The following is a 26,812-nucleotide window of genomic DNA, read 5'->3' as shown; positions in this document are numbered from 1 at the left end:
CCCTGCCACCAATGTTTTTTTGTAAAAAAAAATTTTTGGGGGCCCCAATTTTTTTTACTTGTAAGGGGGGCCCTGGCACCAATTGTTTTTATTAAATTTTTTTGGGGGGCCCAATTTTTTTTTGTAACTTGTAAGGGGGGCTCTAGCACCATTTTTTTTAAAAAAAAAATTTTGGGGCCCCAATTTTTTTTAACTTGTAAGGGGGCCCCTGCCACCAATGTTTTTTATTTTTGTTTTTTTTTTAAATTTTGAAAAAAAATTTTTTGACTTTTTTTGGGGCCCCAATTTTTTTTTAACTTGTAAGGGGCCCTTGCCACCATTATTTTTTTTTAAAAAAAAAAAATTAAAAAAAATTTTTTACATTTTTTTTGGGGCCCCAATTTTTTTTAACTTGTAAGGGGCCCTTGCCACCAATGTTTTTTTGTTTTTTTTAAAAAATTAAAAAAAAATTTTTTAACTTATAAGGGGGCCCTGACCATCAATAGCTTTTTATAACTTGTGTGTGTGGGGGGTTACTTTTTTAGGAGCTGATGTCTGTGTGGTGTTTTAACTGTGATGTGGAGTGGGCTGGATATGGGGTGGGGCTTGGGCATGAGGGTGGGCGGGGCCCCAAAAATGTTGTTGTACGGGGCCCAATGATTTCTAATGGAGGCCCTGGTGACAAGGGTGTCAGGCAGGGTGGCCATATCAGAAGGGTGCCTGTAGGCCCTCTATAGAATGTAGAATGAGGCCTGGGTGACTATATTAGGGTTGTAGGGGTTGGGGGAAAAGCACCATTGTATTTGGGATTGGGTGGCTAGATAATAAAAGTAAAAGTGTGGGAAGGCCAGTCCCCTTTGGTAATGGGAGCAGTTTGTTTTTCCCAGGAGATATGTGGAGTGTTTTTGACCTAAATAAATGGGTTAAGTTTCTCAAATCAGGAACAGGGTAATAATAAACAGAGTTTCATAAGAGGATAATAATAAACAGTGTTGGAGTTTAGGTAAGTACACCATCTTGATGATATTCACTCGTCCCCCCATAGCATCCCCCATAGCATCTGTATGTATGCGGACACCAAGGTATTTGAATGAAGTAGCCAACTGCATGCATAGGCCTGGATAAGGCAATATGGGGGGATTCAGTTAATGCTGGACTGGAGAGAGGGGACATCCCTGCCTGGTTACCCTATTTAGATGAAAGGGCCTAGTGTAGTAGTTATAGCTGGGTGTTCTCTGCTACAGAGAAATAGTATTGGGTAGTTCCCATGGTGACACCCACCAGATTGTCCTGACAATTATGTGATATTATGTTCTTTTTGGATTAATATTTTGTGTACTGTGTCCATCACTGCATTATTCATGATTTCCTATCACCTATGTTACAGTATATCACTCCATTAAGAAACAATGAAAAAGGCTATTACATCAGTTTATATTTATTATTCTACCCTATGAAAGTGCAAAATGGAAAGCAAGCAAGCCATTGTGATTGGGAAGCAGTAGGTAGACCAAAAAGATCCTCTGTCCAACCCTACAGAGGACAGAGGCTCACTCTGCCCTTTATAATTCATTGGAACCCTTCTTAGTGCTTACATAGTTACATAGTTAATGGTTAAATCGGGTTGAAAAAAGACAAAGTCCATCAAGTTCAACCCCTCCAAATGAAAACCCAGCATCCATACACACACCCCTCCCTACATTCACATAAATTATATATACCCATATCTATACTAACTATAGAGTTTAGTATCACAATAGCCTTTGATATTATGTCGGTCCAAAAAATCATCCAAGCCATTCTTAAAGGCATTAACTGAATCAGCCATCACAACATTACCCGGCAGTGCATTCCACAACCTCACTGTCCTGACCGTAAAGCAATTTAATTACCAATGCTTTATATCTTTACTAATTTTTAAATGACTAGGCAAAACCAATCCACTCTTTAAGGTCCACTTTGGATTTAATATTAGAATTGATGTTGCTTATCAAGGGTTAGTTTTAATGCAATGAAATGCAGACACAACAGAATGATTTTCAGATGCAGTTTATTAGAGATACAGACTAAACCAACTTCAGTGTAGCGTCAAGTGCTTCTCCCACAATTAGAAACCCCATCAGTTGCAGCAAAGATAATACAAATATTTTCATAGAGGAACAATTAGGTGAAGATTGGCCATTTATATCACAGCAAATTGTTTATATCACATAGCACATATCACATAGCAATTTGGAGCAGCATTTGATCATCCAAGATAATCTACAGTATGTTAAATCATTAAGAAGTTTATGGCATTCACTAACATGGGCCATATGGCATATGCCCAACGAACAGTAAATATAATAGAAACATAAGTTGTTCAGGGTCTGATCCACTACATCAAAGAGTTCCTTTCTATGGACATTGTCAAAGAGTTTTTAAGTGTCCATAGAAAGGAACAAGACCCCAAACTGATAACTCATATATGCTATAGGGCTATGAAGTGTCATATATGTGAAAATTAAATATTGAGTATGGGAGTATGGATGGTCAAGACAAGACTGTAAAATTAGGATTAAATGAAATGACATTTGTTACTCTTGGTGTGTCCCAAATAATAATAAATATAATAGTTTACAGAACATTATTGCAGAGTTACTGTTACATATTCATCATACTTTTGGGATATACCTTAGATCAGGTTAAATAGAGTACTGGTTATTTGCAAATGACACATGTATTTGTCTGGTTAGGAAAACAGATGTGAATGAGTTAAACTGAGAAAAGCAGACAGAGAGTCAGCAGTTGCTGAAGATGGTTGATTATTTTTTGACTGGGGTCTTTTAAAGTATATTTTACATATCTAATAGCCAGGTTTGCTACAGGTGGTCCCACAGGGTTTTACTGGCAGTGTACACTTGGGGGCACACACAGGGGCATACTTGGGGGTATACTTGGGAGCACACACAGAGGCACACTTGGGGGCTTCTACTCCTGCAAGGATACTTCCACTGTTTTTCAAGTTGCATGAAGATATACATTCAGCGTTTGAGCTTCCAAGCTTTCCAGTAGTGTACACAGCTGCAAAAAAAAGAAGTAAACATGTAATATTATGTAAAGATATTGCTGAAAATTATCTTGACTGATTAGACCATAACGATACTTACATATTTTGACATCATTTGTTATTTCTCCATGCATTCTAAAAGTAAAAATAAAAAGATTACGGACTGCTTGTGGAGCTATATTACTGTTCTTAATTAGGGCTGATCAATCTTGTGTAGTTACTATAGAAATATACCCCTATTAGCCATCAACAATGCATGTTCCCTTTAAGCCAATCAGAACAGATGTAGTTACTTAGTACTGCAAAAGGGGCACAAACACAAACCTATTGTTTCTAAATTAGTTTTAAAACTGCCAAAATGTGTAACTGTATTGTATATTTGTTATTTATTTGGAAAACAAATCTGTAAAAAGAGGTGGACCTAAAACAATTGCTAGAAGCATCTTTTCTATGACCATGCACCACTTATAATGGCAGGACAAGGTCACTATATTCAACATGTTTGCATTCTGTGTAATAAAAATATGGCACATCTTTAAATTCTGTAAATCAGTTGGAGCAGGCAAATGTGAAAGCAGAATATAATTACTTTCTCAATTTATTAACTACACAGATACTAACCTGCTCTCCTCTCCCTCCAGAAGAGTTCTGTAGGTAGCAATTTCCACATCCAGTGCTAATTTGACTCTGAGAAGCTCCTGATATTCCTTCAACTGAAGGGCCAAGTCCTCTTTGGCTTTCTGTAATACAGCCTCCAACTCTGACATCTTACATCTGGCATCTTTCAAAGTAGCCTCACCTCTGGATTCAGCATTACAAATGGTGGCTTGCAGAGCAGCAATCTTGAGGATAAATAATGTAATAAAGTGTCACTGTCATTGAATATCCCCATCCCTTAATATAATAAAAGCATGTATTCCCATATAATTGACAAAATCATATATTGCATATATTTTACAAATAAATATTCATGCCTCTTGTACCACACACTCCTTTCAAACACTCACATCCCTTCATATGTAAAAAAAAAAAATACTTATATGATGTTATACCATCAATTTTTCTTCATTCTGACCCATATGCATGATGTGTGCCCTATCATGCAGGTCCTCAACTCTCTAGCCTTCTATGCCACCTGCACAATGTCATCAGATTGCACATTCATACTCTAAAAACATATCTTTTGACATTTATATCTTCATAAATATTATGTGCAGTGTATACCTGTTTCTTCACACACTCAATCTCTGCCTGCAGTCTCTTTATCATGGTATGCAGGTCTTGAATTTCAGTCTTTGAGCTTCGTAGATTGTCTCCATGGTGTCCTGCTGCTGCCTTTAGTTGTTGGAACTGGTGCAGGAGAAGGAAAAACCAGTGAGTTAATAGTAAACACACTCTGTTCTGTTCATTTTGTCACTGTTGAAGCAGTCATAAAAAGCCCAAAACAATGTAAGCAAGGAACTAATTTCGTATTGTTAGTGTGTTATAATCTTAGCTCTTTTTTATTATGTCCTTATTTGCTGTCAACTTTATCCATGCTATTTAATAGGTGGTTCAGCTTTAAGTTAACTTTTAGTATGTTATAAAATGGCCATTTCTAAGCAACTTTTCAAATGGTCCTCATTATTTAATTTTTATAGTTGTATTATTATTTCCCTTCTGACTCTTTCCAGCTTCCCAATGGCGGGGGAGGTGGGGGGTTTGCTACTCCATTTAAAAAACAAATGCTCTGCAAGACTATAAACGTATTGTTTTTAATTATTTTTATTACACATATTTCTATTAAGGCCCACTACTATTCATATTCCAGATTTGTATGGCCCTCTCCTCAAGAGCAACAAAAGATGTAGACGTGGCTGGCTGGTCAATGTTATATTAAAGAACTACTTATTCATGCCATTGACCCCAACCAACAGAACAATGATAGTTGTCTGTGTGGATGGATGTCTGAGCATTTTTCTATATTAAAGCAAACTGCACATGATCAAATTCAAGCAATAAAAACTGTTAGTCCAAAGTCCATCTTTCACATTTCCCATAGTGATCTATGGAAAACTCATGTATCGAAGACAGACAGACCTCTGTGTTCCATTTGTCTACTCCATGGTTTAGGTACAATTGACATAATGTGGAAGGCTAAAGATGAATAAAATCAGAAGACTGGAGTGGGTTATGGCAAGAAGGTAGGACTAACCTTTTTGGCATATGCAGCTTCTGCTTCAGATTTGCTTCTGATGGCAATTTCTTCATACTGAGCTTTGCATTCTGCAATGAGGCCATTCAGGTCCAATTCCCGGTTGTTGTCCATGCACAGAACAACATTAATATCAGACAGACATTCTTGTAGTTCTGCTAGTTCCTGTAAGAAAAGGCCCACATTTTATTTCAAAATTGTGTCCATGGCAATATAATAATGATAATCCTATTGATCTAACATAATAATGATTAGATTTAATTTTAACACAAGCATAATGGGTAGGCTACATAGAAATTCTCTGGGAAAAATCTATTTCTATTTGGAATTTACTGTTTTACAATCTGCTAATTTATTTTATTGCATGGGTATATATAAAGTAAGGGCAATAGCTAGACATACTCTTTTTAATATTTGCTTTCTCTCATCTTCATAGTAAGTCAGGGTTGTTCAACCAAAGGCCCTAGATAGAGCTCATGTATTTTCTTGAGATTTGATTGACATGAGATGTTTGTTGGACAATGGAACTACTGATAAAAATATAATTTTACTGAACCAGAACATGGTCCACATACTGTTTTTTTTTCAATTATAAGCAAAACATGAGCTCAAAATCCACCAAAGTAAAAATATTATGAAACTATTCAACACTGTTATTCAAGGAAATAGAATGTTATCTCGTTTGAAGATATTTTAACTGGACAATTAATAAGTAAATATGTCTATGAAGTTGCTCTATGTAGGAAGGTTTAGTACCGCATCAAAGAGGCTCCTCAAGAAGCTGATCTCATTTCCCAAGGATTCCTCTTTGGCCTCCATCTCTGCTTTTTTAATGTATAATACATCCACATCCTTTAAAAAAGAAAAAAAGAATAACATTATTAAAACATCTACTAGACATGCACAGACTGGTCAAAGTTACTATAGTGAGTGGTGGTGCCTAAAATTATTATTAGCTCAACCTATGTTGAATATATAAACATGTTTGGAAGTAAACGTAAGAAGAAAAACTTTTTGTCTTGCAAGCAGCTCTTAGCTGAACCAAAACACAGATAACAACAGAGTCAGCTTTAAGCGCAAGACATGCTAGCATTTCTGGGTAAATACCCAGTTATGAATTCACCAATAACCAATAACTGAATCATACATCATATTTGCTTGTCATAACTCATTGTAGATTGGATTGACTTTTAATGTAGTGTTGCTAATTTAAAAAAAAAAATCTGTGTGCTCCAGAATTTCTTGTGTGCTGGTGCCATAAAATGAGCGTCCATGTACAAACATGTGGACTAAAACATTATAATTGGTATACATTATGGTCAACGTATAAATCTGTTTTTAAAAAGCAAAATCATAAATAATGATAAGCAAATGACATGCACTAATATTAGCCAATGGGAATAGGAACTGTTTCTTATCACCACAATCCATGCAGCGAAGCAATAAAAAGAAATGGTACTATTTCTCTAATGCTAATGATTTCATTGTGAACAATTATATATATAATTTATGTGTTTGAAAGCTTGTTAAACATTTATAAAGTACTTTTCCTCTACGTATGTTCGTTGAAGCAACAGGTAGAAAATTACAGCATATGTACTTTCAGGTTCTATAAGGATATGGAGACCCTTGAATAAGTTGTCAACAACACAAGATTCGTTGTTATATGCATTCAGATAGATAATGACATTTTCATGAATATTCTCATTAAAATTGTTCAAATCTACCTTTTTGAGGGCCACAAACTCATTTTCGGCACATGTTCTCTTATTAATCTCTTCTTCATATCTGTTAGGAAATGGTTACATAGGTCATTGCCATATAAAGAAGAACACTGAAACAGTGAGTACAGATTTAGACAAATATTCCTGACAAAAAAAAGTTTGGATTTGAACTAACTTGCACTTGAATTCTTCCACCACATCTTGCATATTCTTTAGATCCCCATCTAGGTGGCATTTTTCATTCTTTAATCCTTCCAGTTGTCTCTGAAGGTTGGTAATGTAGGCATCAAACAATGGTTTAATAGTGTCTCTCCTAGAGCACAGTTTCTGGCTTTTTTCTTGCAAAAAGTTCCATTTAGTTTCCAAAATCTGATTTTGTTGTTCAAGAAATCGAACCTAAAGCCAAGGGATTATGAAAGAGAAGAAAATCAAATAAAAGATTCAACAACATATTCCTTTAAACTTGATACATTTTTTGAATTAGAAATAGTAACTGATGTTTTGAGGCTCTAACCTTACTGTTATTTCCAATATATACAACTTACCTTGTCAATAAAACCTGCAAATTTGTTGTTGAGACACTTGATCTGATCCCTTTCTGCACTTCGCACCTTTTGGATATTTGGGTCAATATCTACATTTACTGGCTGGAGGAGAATTTGGTTGACTGTAACCTGTTGGATACCTCCTGGTGGACATATCGGAAAGGTGTCGGTTCCAAAACTCTTGCTGGTACCCAACGTGGACCCAAGGACTCTCCCACTGCTGATAGAGGTCCTTTTGTGACCCCCTAAACAATATAGGCTTCCAGTGGATTTTAGCTTTCCACTGCTGTGGTGGATGGGGTTGCCTCCAGCAGACGATAAAGAGCTGAAATTATATCTTGGCCCTACAAATCCTCCACCAATGGAACAAGCTGTGTAGCCTCGAACATTGCATGATCCAGATTTGCTGCCCAAAGACTTTCGGATTTGGCTCATTGTTCCTTCTTTAGATCTACAGCTAGGTACAGTACTGATAATACAGGAAGCCCAAGAGAACAATTAACCACAATTACAAATCCAAAGTTCTCCTTTTATATGCTTTAGATGAGGGCTTGGTTTCCTAACACAATGAGGATGGGTTTGGCAATCATGACACCAGGCAATCCTTCTACACTTGCTAAATACAGGTGTAAATTAAACTTATTAGCGTCTCTTTGTGTTTACATACTCTAATTTCAAGCTATTTAATCTACCATATTGTATAAAGTATATCAAAACAGGGCAAAGGGATTTTATACATACATAAAGTATGTGCAATGCATGGTTTTACTCTTGTGCCATACAGCAATGGTCAATGTACATTTATTTATAATACATGTTTTCTAAAGGGATTTTACTTAAGGAAGTAAAATTTAATTCTGAAAATAGAGTATATTTCTTTCATGTACATTTTTCTTGATTCTGTGCAGTGGGTTAATGACACATATTCACCACACTAAGCTTAGTTTTGAATGTGTGTTTAGAAATTCTGCATTCAGCCTTGTTTGTTTCAGCAGAGATTAAGGGACAGTAGGGCTCATTTATCAACAATGGCAAATTTACCCATGGGCAGTTATCCATAGCAACCAATCAGTGAATATCTTTTTAAAGTCAGCTGCAAGTAGAACCATGAGTGCAGCAATTCGTTCGGTTTCCATGGGTTACTGCCCATGGGCAAATTTGCCCAGTGTTGATAAATTACCCCAAATGTAACATTCATTGTTGTTCATTGTTGTTTTCATTGTGTCTTTATTTTATTTCAAGTTACCTTTGTTGATGTATTTTTTTCATACACCATAGCCTACAAATTACGATATTAATATGGATATTTGCTGTCTGCATAGGTGGCGAGTTTAGTAAAAATCAACAGCAAATAAGCATCTGTGCCAAGATTCTTGGAAAATAGAATTGCTCAAATGGTTCAAATAACAATGAAACCAGCCCTCTCAGAATAATTGTCACTCCACTAAAATTAAACAACATTATCCTGGAGCAGATTACCACCACTGATTCTTGGGGCAATGGCAAAGGAGAAGCTTTTTTGCCTGGGGGAACCTGTTGATGCATTTCCGCATGCATTTACATGATTTAAATGCTATACCCACAGCTCCAGCAAGGTATATTCAGGGAATGTTTTTTCTCTGTGAGTGAGGAAACCCTTCATATGTCATTGTTCTTAAGTTTAGAAACTGACCTGAAAAATGGCAGGAGAATGCAGGTGTGTAGTTAATTAGTGATGGCAAATTTGGGCCATTTCGCTTCGCCAAAAAATTTGCGAATTTCCTGTGAAATTTGCAAAATGGTGAAAAATTTGCAAAACAGCGCCAGCGTTTAGTTTTTGACGTTTTTTTTTCAGTTTTTGACGTTTTTTGGACACCAGCCGGCGTTCATTTTTTTTGACACTATCAAATTTTCGCCGTGGTTTCGCAAATTTATTCCGGCAGCAAATCGCTTTTCGCTTGTTTTAAAGCACAATCCCCACAATTTCCACAATTCCAGGGAGGGATCACTACTATTTTCTTTAGGGATGCACCGAATCCACTATTTTGAATTCGGCCGAACCCCCTAATCTGCCGCAATAGATTTGGGCGAATACCGCATCGAATCTGAATCCTAATTTGCATACGCAGATTAGGGGTGGGAAGGGGAAAACATTTTTTACTTTCTTATATTGTGACAAAAAGTCACACGATTTACCTCCCTGCCCCTAATTTGCAGGTGCAAATTAGGATTCGGATTCGGTTTGGGCGGGCAGAAGGATTCGGCCGAGATTCAGGTCGAGTCCTGGCCCAGTCCCGAATCGAATCCTGGATTCGGTGCATCCCTAATTTTCTTTATATTTATTATTTTATGTTATAATTTTGGTATAGGAGCTACCAACCATCCACAAGTACAATGTTTCTTCACAGCTTTAATTTCATGTTTTATGAAGTGCCAATTTATCTAGAAGCTTTAGCTGCTATTATTCACTTGCTAGTAAATATAAAACAATTCTTCTTAATTTGTTTTTTCCTTGGGTGTGTTCAATGAATGTTCTTGGTTAATGAATGCAACTTAAATTAACCAGGCTGCTTGATTCCTCTCATGGTAGTTTGCCTATATTAATGTCTGTGTCACCGCACTGATGCCCTCCTTCCCCTCTTCCACATCATGTCTCTTAATTAAAAAAGGGTTACTAAGTGTGTAAGAATGTCTACCTCTAAAGGAAGTGAGTCATTTATACAATGCTTTCCCTTATGGGACTCAAAGCTCTTTATAGCAAGCAAGGTAGCCATTATAGGCAGTATGCTGGGACATCAAGAGATTTTGGGGGTTATGTAATAAATGACACAAAGGGGGTTTATTTACTAAACTCCGATTGCCAAAAACCATCAAAATTTTTTTTTTTTACTATAAAATTTTTAGTGGAAAAAACTCCTCAAGGATGGAAAAAGTCTGAAATTCTGGCATCTCAGACTTGCCAAGGTTGCATATAAGTCGATGGGAGGAGTCACAAAGAATTTATAATCTGTGCTGGGTTTTGCACAATAATCCAATGATTTCAGGGTTTTCGGGCAAAAAACTGAAAAAATATTTTTTGGGTGGAAAATTCATATGATTCATATTTTTCAAGTTTTTTTTGTATTTTCCCCACATTAAAATTTTCAGGACAGTGTATTATTAAATAAAACAAAAAAACCCATGCGGATTTGGTCAAAGTTTTTTCAGAAAATATTGAGATAAATTCAGACATATGATAAATAACCCCCTAATTCACCAAGGAGCAGTAACCCATAGCAACCAATAAGGAGGTAGCATTTACTGGTCAACTGATTAAAATTGGTTGCTATTATTGCTCCTGGGCAAACTTAGTGGCTTTTATTACATATGGGGGTAAGTGAAATGACTAGGGTCACAAGGAGTTACCATTAAAGGAATTGTGCAGTGTAAAAATAAAAACAGGGTAAATAGTCAGGCTGTGCAAAATAAAACATGTTTCTAATATAGTTAGTTAGCCAAAAATGTAATGTATAAAGGCTGGAGTGATTTGATGTATAACATGTCAGTCAGAAGACTACTTCCTGTTTTTCAGCTCTCTTGGTTTACACTGACTGGTTACCCTGGCTACCAGGCAGTAACCAATCAGAGACTTGAGGGGGGGGGGCACATGGGTCATATCTGTTGCTTTTGAATCTGAGCTGAATGCTGAGGATCAATTACAAACTCACTGAACAGAAATGTGGCCCCCTCTTCAAGTCGCTGACTAACTCAGAGTTATAGAGCTGAAAAGCAGGAAGTTGGATTCTGGCTGTTTTATTAGACATCTGTTCACTTCAGCCTTTATATATTACATTTTTGGCTAACTAACTATATTAGAAACATTTTTTTATTTTTCACAGCCTATCTATTTACCCAGTTTTTATTTTCACACTGTTCCTTTAAAAATTGAACCAGGGTTTCTAGCATGGGATCTCACATCAAAGGCCAACTCTTCCTTCTATCTCCTCAACATAGCTAATTTCCTCAGAAGAAACTAGTGAACGGCCCTCCAGTCTAGACGTGAAATGACAAGACAGTGAATAAGAATTTTGGTGGCATCTTGGGTGATAAATGATCGTATTTTGGATATGTTCCTTAGGTGGAAGTGACATGATTTAATAAGTGACTGGATATGAGGAGTGAATGACAGGGCAGAATCTAGGATAACCGCAAGGCAGCAGGCGTGGGGAGACAAGGTGATAGTGGAATTGTTAACTATGATGGATACTTTCGGGATCTTACGGGTGTTAGTTGGAGGAAAGAGAACCATTTCCGTTTAAGAGAGGCTTAATTTTAGGTAGTGTTGTGATATCCAAGTAAAGATAGTGGACAGGCAGGAGGAGATCCGAGTTAGGAGTTCTGGGTTGAGATCAGGAGATGAGAGATAAATCTGAGTATCTTCAGCATAGAGGTGGTAGTGGAAACCATATGAGTTAATTAGTTTGCCGAGGGAGAAAGTCTAAACTATTAGCTCTGTAGCAAAGAAGATAAAAATGGTTATCATTACCCATTATAACTAATTAAAGTACGTAAAGACAGAGGCAGTAATTAGAATAGCAGACACCTACTCCTGTACCCCTCCCAGCTCAAGGCCACGCATCATTCAGGGAGCACGGATGAGCCTTTCCTGTCATTTCAGGAATTCTTTGTATTATTATCAAGCATTTCCTTGTAATTATATATGCATAGTACATGAAGGCACAATTATGTGTGTAAATTGCTAGTCCTATATTTAGTCATATTAAATGAATTCTAAAAATGTAATATTTAAGGCATTTACCATGTGAAACACCAGGCATAGCTGCTGAATCAATTTGCAAAAGGGCCTGACATGTTGCAATTTGTCATAGATCAAAGCCATTTTACTAATAAAGGAATTTTAAGCATCATACAATGGATGGCGCTGTTTCATTCACTACAGTTCTGACCCGGTAGACAAGTTGAAAACAAGTAAAATGTACCAATAATTTGAACAAAGTCCTATTTAGAAAGCTGTGTATTGAATTTAGACAGACTTCAAACCCAATGTTATATTTCACCATAAAAAGCAACAGTAGCTGAAACTGGAGAGAAAATCAGCCACAATCACATTTTATTTTTTTTCAACTGCCGGAAACTTGCAGAACCACTTTTAAATAATTGTGTCGGTGTTAAAGTAAATGACCTGGTGTCATTAGAATAAATATATATTTAGTATCTCAAGCTCACTGGCACATGCACTCAAAGATTATCTCATCTAACACAGATTTACACAGATGTCGCATTATACAGGTATGGGATCTGTGATCCGGAAACCTGTTATCCAGAATGCTCTGAATTATGGAAAGGCTGTCTCCTATAGACTCCATTTTATTCAAATTATCTACATTTTTAAAAATGATTTCATTTTTCTCTATAGTAATAAATAGGTACTTTGTAAATGATCCAAACTAGGATATAATTAATCCTTATTGCAAGCAAAACCAGCCTATTGGGTTCATTTAATGTTTACATGGTTTTCTAGTAGACTTAAGGTAGATCCAAATTACAGAAAGATCCTTATCCATAAAACCCCAGGTTTTGAGAATTCTGGATTACAGTACTGTACCCAAAGACATTTTCTCCCAATTAGACCTCAAGGCACATTAACATGGTAAACTTCTAAATTCTTCACCTCCCAAACAGCCTTGAGGTCTAATTGGAAGAAAATCTCTTTGGGGCAAATTCACTAAGCGCCGAAGCGCCGAACGCTAGCGTTACTTCGCTAGCGTTTGTCATTTTCGTTACTGCGCAAATTCACTAACGACCGCTGGCGTAGTTTCGCTAGTGTTACTTCGCACCCTTACGCCTGGCGAAGTTTCGCTAGCGACGTAACTACGCAAATTCACTAACACGCGCAGTGTACTGAACGCTACCTTTTATGCTAGACTTCCTTCGCCACCTCAGACAGATAGATAGGGATTGTTTCAAAAAAAGTCAAAAATTTTTCTAAGTCCCAAAAAACGCTGGCGTGTTTTCTACATTATGGCTGATAGGCTGAAAAAGATCGAAAAATTTTTAGGGGCTCCCCTCCTTCCCCCCTACATTTCCTGACTCATGGCAACTTACCTAGACAGTGGGCATATGTGTAGGGCAAAATAAAATTTTTATTTGATGATTTGAAGGTTTTCTAGCCATTTGTAGTGCTGATACGTATTCCTCCATTGAAATTTGAATTTTCGCGCCGTATGCAAATTAGCCTTCGCTAGCGTAACTTCGCTTTACTTAGCGAATCAACGCTAGCGCAACTTCGCAACCTTACGCTACCCCTGAGCGCAACTTCGGATTTTAGTGAATTTGCGGAGCGCTGGCGAAACTACTCCTGGCGAAGTGCGCGAAGTGCGGCGAAGTGCGGCGAAGTTGCGCCTGGCGCAACTTCGAATCTTAGTGAATTTGCCCCTTTGGGTATAATGTAACATCTGCTGTGAACTTGTACTAGATGGATGTGCATATATGTAACAAACATTTGCTTATCAGATTCTTTCTTTGCATGTGCAGGAGAATACTTTTTTCTCCTAGTACCCAGGTACTATGCACTTTAGTTCCCACACTAGTGGTCAATGTGTTTATTGATTTTATCTGTATAGTCACAGTGTGGTGTGCTCCTTAGCATGATCTAAAACATAGCACAGAGAACAATATAGTAGTAAATATTTGCTTTTCTGTTTGGCAGGAATTCTGGGACTTTGCAGAATATCATGAACTTGACCTTTCAATATATAATTTTGCCTAAAAGTGCAGAAAACGCATAGACAGTTAGGGTCACTAACGCACTTGGCCTTCATAGAGAACGGTTGAGTTGAAAGCTTACCTAGTAGTATAAAACTGTATAAAACTGTTCACATCTCAGAAACCATGAAAATTAAAAAAAGTAAAGTAAATTGCAAAAGTGCTTAGAAAAGTACTCTAAGTTTACATCAATTTATTTTGATCCCCTTTGAGAAAAATGTTGTGTGTGTACTGAGATGGGTTATACTGTATGAGCTAAGTGCTGGCACCAAATTTGAGGGTGTGAGGGTTGACTGCAAGGACTAAACCTAGGCTTTAAAGTGGTCCTGTATGAACCCCATGTTTTCTTTTGCATTATATTAGTATTACTGTGTAACATTATAGTTCTTGAATTTTATACTGTATCCAGGTAAACACTGGAGGGAGTATTCCTTCTTGTCAACAAAGCACTTAATCTCCAGTTATGCTTCCTAACCACTCCTTAGTAAACATTTTATAGTTAATTCCAGACTACATGGAGTTGCAAAGATGTCTAAATCACTTCTAGTTTTACAGGCAATCCTACTGAAATTATACAATACTTATAAATTCTTCTGAATTTGTCACAATAAATGGTAAAATTCTGTTGTTGCAGTGGTTTAAAGACTGGGCCTCTACTTAGCATGAGATGGATGTTCAACAGACATACAACTCATAGTCAGAATAATTTAGCCATGGCATACAAGTTGCCAAAATCTGCATGAAATTTGTCAGCAGGGTGAGCATGCTCGGACTTTGAAGGAAGTCATTTCTGCCATTTGGTATTTACTCCACATTTGTTCTTGCATTGTTTCTTTTAACATTCTATCATCAATTTATGATAGTGTAACCCTTTGCTGACCCCATTTTGTAAAGTAGGATGACCCTTTAACTTAAACATGGCTCCTACCTGATGGTGATAAGACAAAACCATGTGGTATTTGTGAGAGAGATGGGCAATTTTGGTACACATTTGGTGCCCCTAATCAGAGTTTCATTAATAAGTTGGTTCCCCCGTCAATTTCCTAGACACAGCAGATCACAGTGTTTAGTTCGTTTTGGTACACATAATCAAGGTGCCTCCACCAATTGGGATCCAAGAGATATATACCCCTTCCTGGATCAAAGCATGACCCCTAGGAGGGAGGCAGCATTGCTGAGTATATATGATGAGCACACATGTGCTCAGAGTCCATTTTGCCAGTCCCCTTACCTGAGCAGGCAGGAAGGGTGTAGTGGGACCTAGACAGGTCAGGTCTAGAAAGGACAGGACTACTTATCTTAATAGATAACTCTAGGAGTGACAAATAGTCAGGGCTATTTATCTCAGCAGGACATGTTCCACGGAGGAGTGTTAGTGGAACTAGTATTCATTGTACTGATTGTCCAGAAGTATGGAGGAAGTGTCTAGAACCAGGGTTTAGAGAGACACCCTTGGGGTTCCACTTAGGATAAAGGCTGAAAGCTAGAATTCCCTCTGTCTACATTGTGTTTTCTGTCTCTTACCCTGCGGAGATACATACTGGCTATTGGTGCTGTGAGTATATGGCTATCCACGAATGTTCCTTGTTCCTGCATTTAATTCTTATAAACTTCTATGTGGACTATGTTCTCAAAAAATCAGTAAAGTTATAAAAACCACTGGTGCCCATTTTTGTAAAGATTACAGTTGCACTACTCCCTGCCTCCACAACGTTGCAACGGCACACACCTGAGTGTCTTGAGTTTCATCCAGAGCAAATATAGCTAAAGATAAAGGTGCCATTCCACTTACTATAGCATTACATGTGTATGGTGATCACAGTGAAGCACATAGCAACATGCATCTAATATAAAAGTACAATGCTTGAAAGTTGGTAAAAGTGGCTTCAACTGGAAAAGTACAGTTTGAAGTGTTGTATAAAAAAAGTCAGTTTAAAGGAACTGTCCAAGAAGAATATTGTTCAGCCAGGGTCTGTAATGGCAACAGTAATATTCAATAGCAGTCTCTTTAAAATAAGTTATGTTTATCTTCTGTAATTTTTTCTTGCCTCTGTTTTAGTTTCTGGCACCCAAACTGCAGACAATGCCCTTATAAGGGGCCATTTAAGCCTGCCTCCTCTACCCCTGGTTGGATCATTGATTATTTTTCTTGTGATATATCCCATGTATCCTATCCTATAGCAAAAAGCATGTCTGGTGGGATGGTGATTATGCTTTGCACATATCGTGTTGGGTTATATGAAATACATTCCTATCATTATCTCTTATAATCAAGAGCCTGTAACTAGACCATAGGATTAAATCAATTGATTGATGCCTGTTGTCCCTGTGGAGGTGCTGCTTTGTGGCTCCCATGGTGCAAGAAGGTGTCGGGAATCCCAGCAAACATATATATATATATATATACGAAATCCAAAGGTGCACTCCGTTAACTCAGTCAGGTCCTGGGTGCCAGCCAACGTGGGTAAATATTTGCGGAAAAGAGCGACACTCACAGGTTGTTTTTCAGTGCAGATAAGTTGTGCTTTATTCCACTCAACGTTTCGATCCCTCACAGGGATCTTCGTCAGGAGATTACAAACAGCCAGACCCACTCCCAACCCAGAATTTAAACCCCCTGGCCGTTTATTGGCGCCAAAATTGGTTGCTAGGCAACCACCAAGTGGTGTGGGGAAGTGTATGGACCCACTAGGATCAGTATAGGAAGTGAGAACATCGTAAACAGTATTAGTAGTGCTGGCCAGTGTAGCCATGTGAAACAAAGTGAGCGAAGTTGGAAAGGAAAGAAAGTTGCAAGTTAAAGAAATGCCTCCGTGTCAGTACAAAACCATTCCTGTGGACAATAACCAACAGCCAATCACAGCGCACCTAGGTATGAATTGTCCAATCAGTACACAGTGTAGAGGTGGGTGTGTGCCTCAGCGCTCTAAGACTGCTGTACGCCGGTCTACGCATTCACAAGGGTTACCGGGGCAACCGGATGACACCAAACCGTATTGAGCTGCGTTGGTCTGACAGGAGGAGCCGTGTCAGTTTGTGTCCAGCCTATCGGGGCTTGGAAGGAAACGCTGGGAACGCCCAGCAGTACAGGCAGTGTCTGCATGCTTTAAAGCCCTAGTGAACACTGTGGCTGCAGCTTGCTTCAAACTGATTTCTGACTACAAGCGCGGTTATCCATACACTGTCTTAAACGACCAAGCCAGCTTACTTTAAATTCGACACGGGTACTTTCATCATACCCCACATAGCACTGTGTCACGGATCAATGTCGTTCTCACTTAGGTATAGGTCCAATGGTTACTGACCTGTGCGGAAGCAGGGAAAAGAAGAGAGGAAAAAGATGATAAAAAAAGGTTAAAAGCAAGTTGCAGGAGCGAGGAAGGAAGGAAGAAAAGAACATAAATGCGGTTATAGTGTCATATAGTATTGAAGTGGCCATAATCAAAGTCAATAGGGCCCAGGGTCCTGCTTTCGCCATATTTCACTATGTAGCACCTGTATCAAAGGAGGGAAAAACTACTTATAAGCATTGGCGACAGGACCAAATAAAGGCATCTATGTCCAATATTGCAGGGAAAGGAATGGGATCTATAGTACAGAGTCCAATGGGTCAAAGTTTATAAGAAACACCCCAAAGGGAGTGTTTCATTTAGTCCACGAGGGGTCACCGTGTCCAATCGCTGAATCCATTTTGCTTCTCTCCTGAGGAGGGCCAGGTCTCTGTTGCCACCTCGAGCCAGTGGTGGTTGGTGGTCTATCGCCATGCAGCGGAAGGTGGGCAAGCCATGTCCCATTTGTAGAAAGTGCCTTGCAACCGGTTGTTTGGCTGAGTTTTCTTTGATCGCCTTGCTGATTGCTGATCTGTGGTTAGCGATCCTATCTCGTAGAGGGGTGGTAGCTTTACCTACATAATAATCTGAGGAACAGTATACAAAAGAATTGGCCCATCGTTGCCATGGATAATGGCCTGTCCCTTTTTGAAGCCCCACCACCCATTTTCGGCCATGGCAGAAACCATAATCTCAAGGATCTGTTGGTAAAAACAGACTTTATTGATAAATCTAGGACAACCCCTAATTGGCTAAGCCAACAACAGAAGCTGGGCTGCTACCGATGCCCAGACTGCACTACCTGTAGGTCTCTACTGATAGGGAAGGACTTCCCTCATCCACACACAGGCAAGCGCTTTAAGATCCAACATAGATTGTCGTGTACCACATCATTTGTGGTCTACATCGTGACCTGCCCCTGTGGACTTTATTATGTAGGTAAAGCTACCACCCCTCTACGAGATAGGATCGCTAACCACAGATCAGCAATCAGCAAGGCGATCAAAGAAAACTCAGCCAAACAACCGGTTGCAAGGCACTTTCTACAAATGGGACATGGCTTGCCCACCTTCCGCTGCATGGCGATAGACCACCAACCACCACTGGCTCGAGGTGGCAACAGAGACCTGGCCCTCCTCAGGAGAGAAGCAAAATGGATTCAGCGATTGGACACGGTGACCCCTCGTGGACTAAATGAAACACTCCCTTTGGGGTGTTTCTTATAAACTTTGACCCATTGGACTCTGTACTATAGATCCCATTCCTTTCCCTGCAATATTGGACATAGATGCCTTTATTTGGTCCTGTCGCCAATGCTTATAAGTAGTTTTTCCCTCCTTTGATACAGGTGCTACATAGTGAAATATGGCGAAAGCAGGACCCTGGGCCCTATTGACTTTGATTATGGCCACTTCAATACTATATGACACTATAACCGCATTTATGTTCTTTTCTTCCTTCCTTCCTCGCTCCTGCAACTTGCTTTTAACCTTTTTTTATCATCTTTTTCCTCTCTTCTTTTCCCTGCTTCCGCACAGGTCAGTAACCATTGGACCTATACCTAAGTGAGAACGACATTGATCCGTGACACAGTGCTATGTGGGGTATGATGAAAGTACCCGTGTCGAATTTAAAGTAAGCTGGCTTGGTCGTTTAAGACAGTGTATGGATAACCGCGCTTGTAGTCAGAAATCAGTTTGAAGCAAGCTGCAGCCACAGTGTTCACTAGGGCTTTAAAGCATGCAGACACTGCCTGTACTGCTGGGCGTTCCCAGCGTTTCCTTCCAAGCCCCGATAGGCTGGACACAAACTGACACGGCTCCTCCTGTCAGACCAACGCAGCTCAATACGGTTTGGTGTCATCCGGTTGCCCCGGTAACCCTTGTGAATGCGTAGACCGGCGTACAGCAGTCTTAGAGCGCTGAGGCACACACCCACCTCTACACTGTGTACTGATTGGACAATTCATACCTAGGTGCGCTGTGATTGGCTGTTGGTTATTGTCCACAGGAATGGTTTTGTACTGACACGGAGGCATTTCTTTAACTTGCAACTTTCTTTCCTTTCCAACTTCGCTCACTTTGTTTCACATGGCTACACTGGCCAGCACTACTAATACTGTTTACGATGTTCTCACTTCCTATACTGATCCTAGTGGGTCCATACACTTCCCCACACCACTTGGTGGTTGCCTAGCAACCAATTTTGGCGCCAATAAACGGCCAGGGGGTTTGAATTCTGGGTTGGGAGTGGGTCTGGCTGTTTGTTTGTAATCTCCTGACGAAGATCCCTGTGAGGGATCGAAACGTTGAGTGGAATAAAGCACAACTTATCTGCACTGAAAAACAACCTGTGAGTGTCGCTCTTTTCCGCAAATATATATATATATATATATATATATATATATATATATATATATATATATATATATATATATATATATATATATATATAGACCTATTTATATTTAGGCTAATTTTCAATATATATGGTTACAGCAAATAAGCACAGACTTGTTTTTTTGTATTCCTGAAATAAAGGAATTCATCATATGTTTTTCACTTGTCCTTAATTTGTATGTGTGCCACACCTACGGGAATAAGAATCAAGTGTTTACCATCATCTCTATATAAAGTGGATTTAGATTAGTCCTGCTAGGGGATAAATGGACCCATATCTTTAAAATAATTTGATGTGAGACAGTTTGAGATCCAAATCCAGTTTACTGAAGATACAAAGAAAAGGAAAGACGTTCTAGGATGTTTATGAAAAATGCAGCAATGAATTAAGAGAATACTATGTATGAACACCCCTCTCCTCTAAAATAAAAGTTAAGCAAGAATTTATAGAACTAGTTCCTATCGCTAGTAAATATCCTTTTAACTTGTTGCTAGGATAGAGATGCACAGTTACTTCCATAAAATTGCCTGAGATTTCTGCATGATAAGTTGCTCTTTTGTTGTTCATCTGTTACACAAAAAGTGAGTTCTTTCTATCTAAACTTGATGGCCCACCTATACTCAGTGCAAATAGAATATACAAAGACATGATATGACAATGCTACAGGGAAGTATTGTGGTGCAAACACAAGTCTTCTCTGATATTTATGATGAAAATTAAACAGGGACATGTTTAGGATGACACAACAATTGTCACATAATAGTAAGGTTCCATTAGTTAGGTAAAGGTGTAGTGATATGTTTTTCTTGGTTGTGGATGTTGTTGGTGCAATTTGCCTCCAGAATAGCTGTATGAGCCACTTCTTCCATCCATGGAACCAGCTTCCTATTCCATTCCTTTAGCTCCAAAGCTTATTTCATGGTCATTTGGACTGCGACCAGATCCAATGCCACCTAAATTTCCCTTTCCAACTATTCCACCTCTAAAAGCCACTGGAATTCTGCGTCCAATACGTTTGAATGAACCTCCTCTGTGCAGGGAACCACCATTACCTCCATGGCCATACCCACCACTGTATCTTGATCCCATTCCATCTCCCATGCCACTTGCAATTCCCATTTCGCCTCCCATGCCTCCTATTCCACCAGCACTGTATACACCTGAATCTCCGCTGAGTGCAGCTAAGAGGAAAGGAGGAAATTAATTAGCAACTGCTTGTAAATCCAATCAAATTATTGCATAATGAATTGTAATTACTTACATAGGCTGTAATTGTTGCTATCAGATATCCTATGAAAACAAGAAAAAAAGTATTAGGGCACATAATATATTATAGAAAATATTTTTGCACAGATTGCTCTCTCTCTCTCTCTCTCTCTCTCTCTCTCTTTCTCTCTCTCTTTCTCTCTCTCTCTTACTCTCTATGGAAATTTGGGTGATCCAGTGGAAATCAGTAGGTATGTAAAGTGAAACCAAAAATGCATACAACAAAATGCTTACAACTTTAGAATTGTGTCATATAACTAGAATATGGGCTCTATTAGCCAGCAACTATGGGGGTGTAGACAAATTTTCTATGATAGGTGATAGGTGCCCTTTAACTGAAGATGGCAGTTGCAGCTCCACATGTCGCCTAGCTTTGCAACTTTTACAAATTTGTTTTCTGATAAAAAGACTTTCAATTAAGGACAGGCTCAGTCTGCTACTCTGTAACAGTTACAGTTAGTTTCTCAATTTATGCAGAAAAAATGATCAGAATAATGCAGTTCATTGCATATAATTGCCAAGTATTTCAGATATGCTAGACATTTTGACGATAGTGACCTGTGGGTGACTTTTAAAAGGTCCCCCCTCACATACAGTAGATTGGTGCTAAAATCAATTATGTTCCCCATTTAACTGACCTGCCCTCTTCTCCTTCCAGCATCTTTCTGTAAGTGGCAACTACAAAGTCTTGTGTAAGCTTATAAGACAGAAGTTCTTGGTATTCTTTAAGCTGGTGAGCCATGTACTCTGTAAGTTTGTTTTCAGCATCTTCAAGATCCTTAAGTTTCTTTTCTGCGTCCTCGAGAGCAAGGTTCCCACGTTTCTTTTTCCCATCAATGGATTGATTCAGAGCTGTAATCTATCATTTAAGGAAAAGCATGGGTTCTGAATATGGAGCTTTTCTAGGTTTCAAACATAAGTCACTGCTGGCACAGCTCAGACCTACCTGCTTCTTGACATTTTCAATTTCAGCCTTCAGCTTCCGAATCTTACTGTTCAGATCTGCTATTTGAGTCTTGGAATTCTTTAAGATCGTACTATTTCCTTCAACTGTTTTCTGCAGTTCCTTGTACTAAAGGGAATATATGAGTGAGAAACATCACTAATGCGTTTATCACAAACAGACATGAGGGGTTCTTAGGAGTCCTTTTTAGATCTTTTTATAGTGCTTTATCATAGCAAGTGATTTCACAAGCCAGCAATTTTATGGTTTTATTTCATATAATTACTTACGATTTTCTTGCTAATCTAACTGAGCCTAACCTAGGATCTTCATTTTTATATCAACATCTCCTTAATTTAGGACAAAATGTATTAAGAGATGTTGCTAAAAAATGTGTCAAAACAGACATGATCTTTTTATATTGCTTCATCATAGCAAGACAGAGGGCACCTGATATCACAGGCTAGATGCTAAATAATAATATTATAATGTAATATTATAATATAATAATATTAATATTTACAATTAGATTTTCTTTTTTTGATGTTTATCTTCTTCCTTACCATGGGGTTAGTCTGTCAGCGCACACAAACAGCGGATTTTGGCGTTAAAATGCAGTCTTTATTGCATCTGTGCCAAAATCTGTTTTGTGTGTGCAATGACAGGCTGTTACCGTTGCTGTTGGCAAGAGCAAAGGCTCAATCATGACTGTTTCAAATTTGTTTAATGGATTTTAGCCAGAAATTGCACAAGATAATCCAATTAGACACAAATACAGTGGCAGAGAAAATGCCCAATGTGCTATATGCATTACGACCAAAAATAAATGTCATAATAGCTGAAGCCAGATAAAAAACATTCAGGAGAGATTTTGGCTTTCAATGCTGAGGTGCTGATGTCGATTGTTGCCTATCACTAGATATTAAGTAGCTGAGGGAATATGTTTCCATATGGTACTTGGAAGTGTATCCTGATAAAGTGATCATATCTGTGACATCAGCTGTAATATGATATCACAGGGTTTAAATTTCGGTCCTTAGCTGCCATACTATGCACCACCAGAGGTGTAACTACTGGGGGTCCGCAACCCTTCTGGACCTGGCAGAGAAGCAGCAATAAAGCATCTTTCTTTGCTCATGGGGGCCATTGATTAGAAAATTCTCTTCTGAAGGGGGTGGGAGGCCAATTGCACACCCTGCACCGGCCTGGACAGGGGTAGTTACATTACTGTTCACCAGATCTAGCTACATTGCTAAAAACTTAGCTATCACAGTACAATCCCAGCCTAAACAAGATGAACCAGAAGATTCTAATGAATATATTTGTGGACTGTCAAATCCAACAGTCGGATGTGGCTACAATTGATACTACAGATAATTGTCCATGCGAATAGAGAAAAACATTCAACATTTGCTTAGAACTTTGAAGAGGTACATTTCAGATGTCCCACTACAAATAATGACTTTTTCAGTTGCTTTTTGATTTTTTTAGTTGTTCTAATTATTTTATTCCACCCCACTGACACTCTTAACTGTACCGACTCTCTTGGCAGCACCCAAGAAATGCCAGCAACTAATTTATCACATTGTAACAGGTCAGAGTTGGCAACACGAGCAGCTACTTGGAAACAAGAGGAGGAATGATAACTAAACAAATTCTTATTTAAAATGTGCATTTTAGAAAATAAAAAAACTCTAAAATAGAATGCGCTATTGGTGGCAGTTTGTTTGAAAGTGGTATGATTTGGAATGGTGAATCATCACCTTTAACAACTTAATTTTCAAAAATATTACATACATTTTTACTTCTCTTTTACATTGCGGTACATTGGCTGCATTACTGTAAATAGCTGTGACACGAAGTTAGAGTAGCGTATAGACATACCTGATTATGGAACAATGCTTCAGCTTCCAATTTGCTTCTTTGTGCAATTTGCTCATACTGATATTCAGCTTCGTTAATGAGACTATACAGGTCGTTATCCATAGTCAGGACTGAGGTGTCATTGACTTGATCATGTACCTGTGACAATTCCTGAAAAACACAAAATTGGTCTAAAAACAAAATATTTCTCAAATTCAAAATAAAAACCATTAGAGAGAAAGCTCTCTGTATCAATCAGCAAATTTAAAATAAAGACATGTAAACATTCAGAATAATTTTTAGAGGTAATTGGGATATACTGTATATACAATATATTTAATACACTTGAGATGCCTTCATTCCACAGTGTTGTACATATCAACAATAGACACCCTGCTATAAAGCTATGCAAAGCTTCCAGCAGTTGGGCAGGACTAAAGCAAATACGGTACACATGATGGGATTGGCATTTCTCTGCCAACTGTGGGAACAAGGAACTAAAGGGAAAAATTAACTTGTGGTCCATGCCACACTGACTTCTAGAGGGTTATTTACTCAAATCTGAATTTATCTAATTTTTTGAATAAAAAAAACACAACCTTACCTTATTTATTATTCAAAAAGCTTGGGTTAAAACTAGATCAAGAGAAACCCGAATTATACCATTTTTCCGGGGTTTTTTCCCAAATCGCTTGATTTTTGAGGCTTCTTCCAGAAAAGTCAGAAGTTTTCGGATTTTCAACAAAAAGCCGAAATGGTTGGATTTTCGGGCTAATTCCAGTGCAGACCACAGAAACTTCAAAATAGGATAGGGACCTCTGCCATTGACTTATACACAACCTCGGCAGGTCTGAGATGGTGGATTTTCAGATTTGGGCTTTTTGTTGCATCAGGTTTTAATAAATCTCGAAAAAATTCAAGCTTTAAAAAAAAAAGCCCAACTGGAGTTTAGTAAATAACCCCCTAATTGTTATTCAGGGCCTGGGGCAAAACTTGGATTTTATCCCAAATATGACAAACCAGAGTTTAGTAAATAACTCCCTAATTGTTATTCAGGGCCTTGGGCAGAACAGACCTCGTGGGGCACCTTTACATAAAGCTGGACAGGTCAACTGGTAGTCCATGTGCTGATATTGAACACATCAGGAATCACCTATCCAGAACCCCCAGGAAGTTCTGCCCAAGTCATCACCAGTAGGATCCTGTCTTGAATCATCCAGATACTTTCATAAATTGGTAAAGTATGTGAAACAATATTTTGCTATGAATAAAGATCCCAGTTATTTGGGTAGAAACATGTCCATAGATAGAGTGATACTGGGACAACTCATCTTTGCTGTATATAACAGGTGAAAACAAACATTTTGTTCCTGTTTTACAAATATACATCGACTGTTAGAGTTCTTACCACAGCATAAAGATTTGTTAAGAAGTCGATTTTGCTTGTCAGAGCATCCACCTCGGCCTCAAGTTCTATATTAACCGTGCAGGCTGCATCAACATCCTGGAAAAAGCAAAAACGATATTTCTTTAATTGATCTTGGGATTCCATATAATAGATGCCGTACCTTAGTGCTTCTAACATAATACAAAACAACATATTCTGAAAACGTAGTTTCGTTGTTTCTACTTAATAATGACTTTATTAACATAACAATGAGACTCACCTTCTTAAATACCACTGAATCGTTTTCTGCTTTTGTACGATTGTTAATTTCATCTCCAAATCTGTTTTAAGAAAAGACTTTTTTTAAAGAGTCTTCTTTCCCAGTTTATTGTCATAGTAACAAAAACATGCTGGTTATCTGTATGAGCAGAGCTTTATCTTATCATATAGTGAACAGTTTAAAACGTATTCTAAATTCTACGATAGTAATTGTGGAACCTGTGCAGACATACTTTTTCCTATATTGCTCTACACGATCATGCATATTCTTCAGTTCATGCTGCAAACGGCTCTTTCCATTTATTAAATTATCTAAATATCTCTTCTGGTCGGCAATGTATTTCTCAAACAGGGGGTCTAGGTTGGCACTTTTGGTGGTGCCCTTAGTGCCCTGTTCCTGCAACAGTTTCCATTTTGTTTCCAGGACCTTGTTTTGCTGTTCCATAAATCTGACCTGTGAAAAAAAAAAAGAGTTTAGTAACAACAAATCTAGATAGACAGAAACTGAAATCACTTAGAAGCAGTTTTTGGCAATTTCACTATCCTCCTGCTGGAGGTCTGGTAAAGAGACTTAAAGAGACATGACTTGCTTTATTTTCAGCACTACTTTATAAACCATAAATTCCCTCTTTAAGGCAACACAAGGTTAAATGCCTCTAGCAGCATTTCAAATCTGGATATTTGTAATTTTAATTAATTTAATTAATAACAGTCTTACCTTGTCAAGAAGAGTAGCAAACGTGTTGTTGAGAGTTTTAATTTGTTCTCTTTCCTCTGCTTTTACTTTCTGGATTGTTGGATCTATAGCCAGATCAAGTGGTAGCAGAAGTTGTGAATTGATAGTAACCTGCTGGATTCCACCAGGTGGGCAAACAGGGAATTTCATATTTCCACGAAATTTAGAGTGACTGCTTAGCCCTTTAGTCCAATATCCTCCTCCGCCACTGCCACTGCTGACAGTTGGTCGCTTCTTGCAGGAGATTTGGTTGAAAGACATGATGGCTTTGGATTGAAGCAATTGAAAGGGAAAATCAGAAATGTAAAGCGACAGATACAACAATGATTTGGCCCCTTTGAATTGAGAGAGAGAAGTGTCTCCCTTTTATCTGC

The 26,812-nt window shown here is 38.3% G+C and overlaps 2 protein-coding genes across 2 annotated transcripts; both read right to left on the bottom strand.

Moving 5' to 3' along the window:
* Nucleotides 1–2,012: 2,012 nt before the first annotated feature.
* On the bottom strand, nt 2,013–7,981 carry krt78.4.L (keratin 78, gene 4 L homeolog). Its single transcript, XM_018245554.2, has 9 exons — nt 7,492–7,981; nt 7,122–7,342; nt 6,950–7,010; nt 5,979–6,074; nt 5,223–5,387; nt 4,253–4,378; nt 3,650–3,870; nt 3,129–3,163; nt 2,013–3,042 (listed from the first exon to the last, which is right to left on the bottom strand). The coding sequence occupies exons 1-9, from the start codon at nt 7,924–7,926 to the stop codon at nt 2,825–2,827; spliced, it is 1,578 nt and encodes a 525-aa protein (XP_018101043.1). The 5' UTR covers nt 7,927–7,981; the 3' UTR covers nt 2,013–2,824.
* A 12,853-nt stretch (nt 7,982–20,834) lies between these two features.
* krt78.5.L (keratin 78, gene 5 L homeolog) lies at nt 20,835–26,699 on the bottom strand. Its single transcript, XM_018245553.2, has 9 exons — nt 26,421–26,699; nt 25,936–26,156; nt 25,704–25,764; nt 25,445–25,540; nt 24,058–24,207; nt 22,177–22,302; nt 21,869–22,089; nt 21,226–21,254; nt 20,835–21,145 (listed from the first exon to the last, which is right to left on the bottom strand). The coding sequence occupies exons 1-9, from the start codon at nt 26,697–26,699 to the stop codon at nt 20,850–20,852; spliced, it is 1,479 nt and encodes a 492-aa protein (XP_018101042.1). The 3' UTR covers nt 20,835–20,849.
* Nucleotides 26,700–26,812: the final 113 nt, after the last annotated feature.

Source organism: Xenopus laevis, chromosome 2L (assembly GCF_017654675.1).
Source record: "Xenopus laevis strain J_2021 chromosome 2L, Xenopus_laevis_v10.1, whole genome shotgun sequence".
Lineage (NCBI taxonomy): Eukaryota > Metazoa > Chordata > Amphibia > Anura > Pipidae > Xenopus > Xenopus laevis.
Note: the sequence above shows the minus strand (reverse complement) of the source record. Positions and strands in the feature narration are given on the sequence as shown.

Excerpts from the sequence above, each read along its gene's own strand:
- krt78.4.L (XM_018245554.2), bottom strand. The coding sequence starts at position 7,926 with ATGAGCCAAATCCGAAAGTCTTTGGGCAGCAAATCTGGATCATGCAAT. Across the intron at positions 5,388-5,978 it reads TGAGGAGCCTCTTTGATGCG|GAACTAGCAGAACTACAAGA; the intron begins GTACTAAACCTT and ends CTTTTCTTACAG. Across the intron at positions 3,871-4,252 it reads TTGAGTGTGTGAAGAAACAG|ATTGCTGCTCTGCAAGCCAC; the intron begins GTATACACTGCA and ends TTTATCCTCAAG.
- krt78.5.L (XM_018245553.2), bottom strand. The coding sequence starts at position 26,699 with ATGTCTTTCAACCAAATCTCCTGCAAGAAGCGACCAACTGTCAGCAGT. Across the intron at positions 26,157-26,420 it reads TTGCTACTCTTCTTGACAAG|GTCAGATTTATGGAACAGCA; the intron begins GTAAGACTGTTA and ends TTTTTTTCACAG. Across the intron at positions 25,765-25,935 it reads GTAGAGCAATATAGGAAAAA|ATTTGGAGATGAAATTAACA; the intron begins GTATGTCTGCAC and ends TTCTTAAAACAG.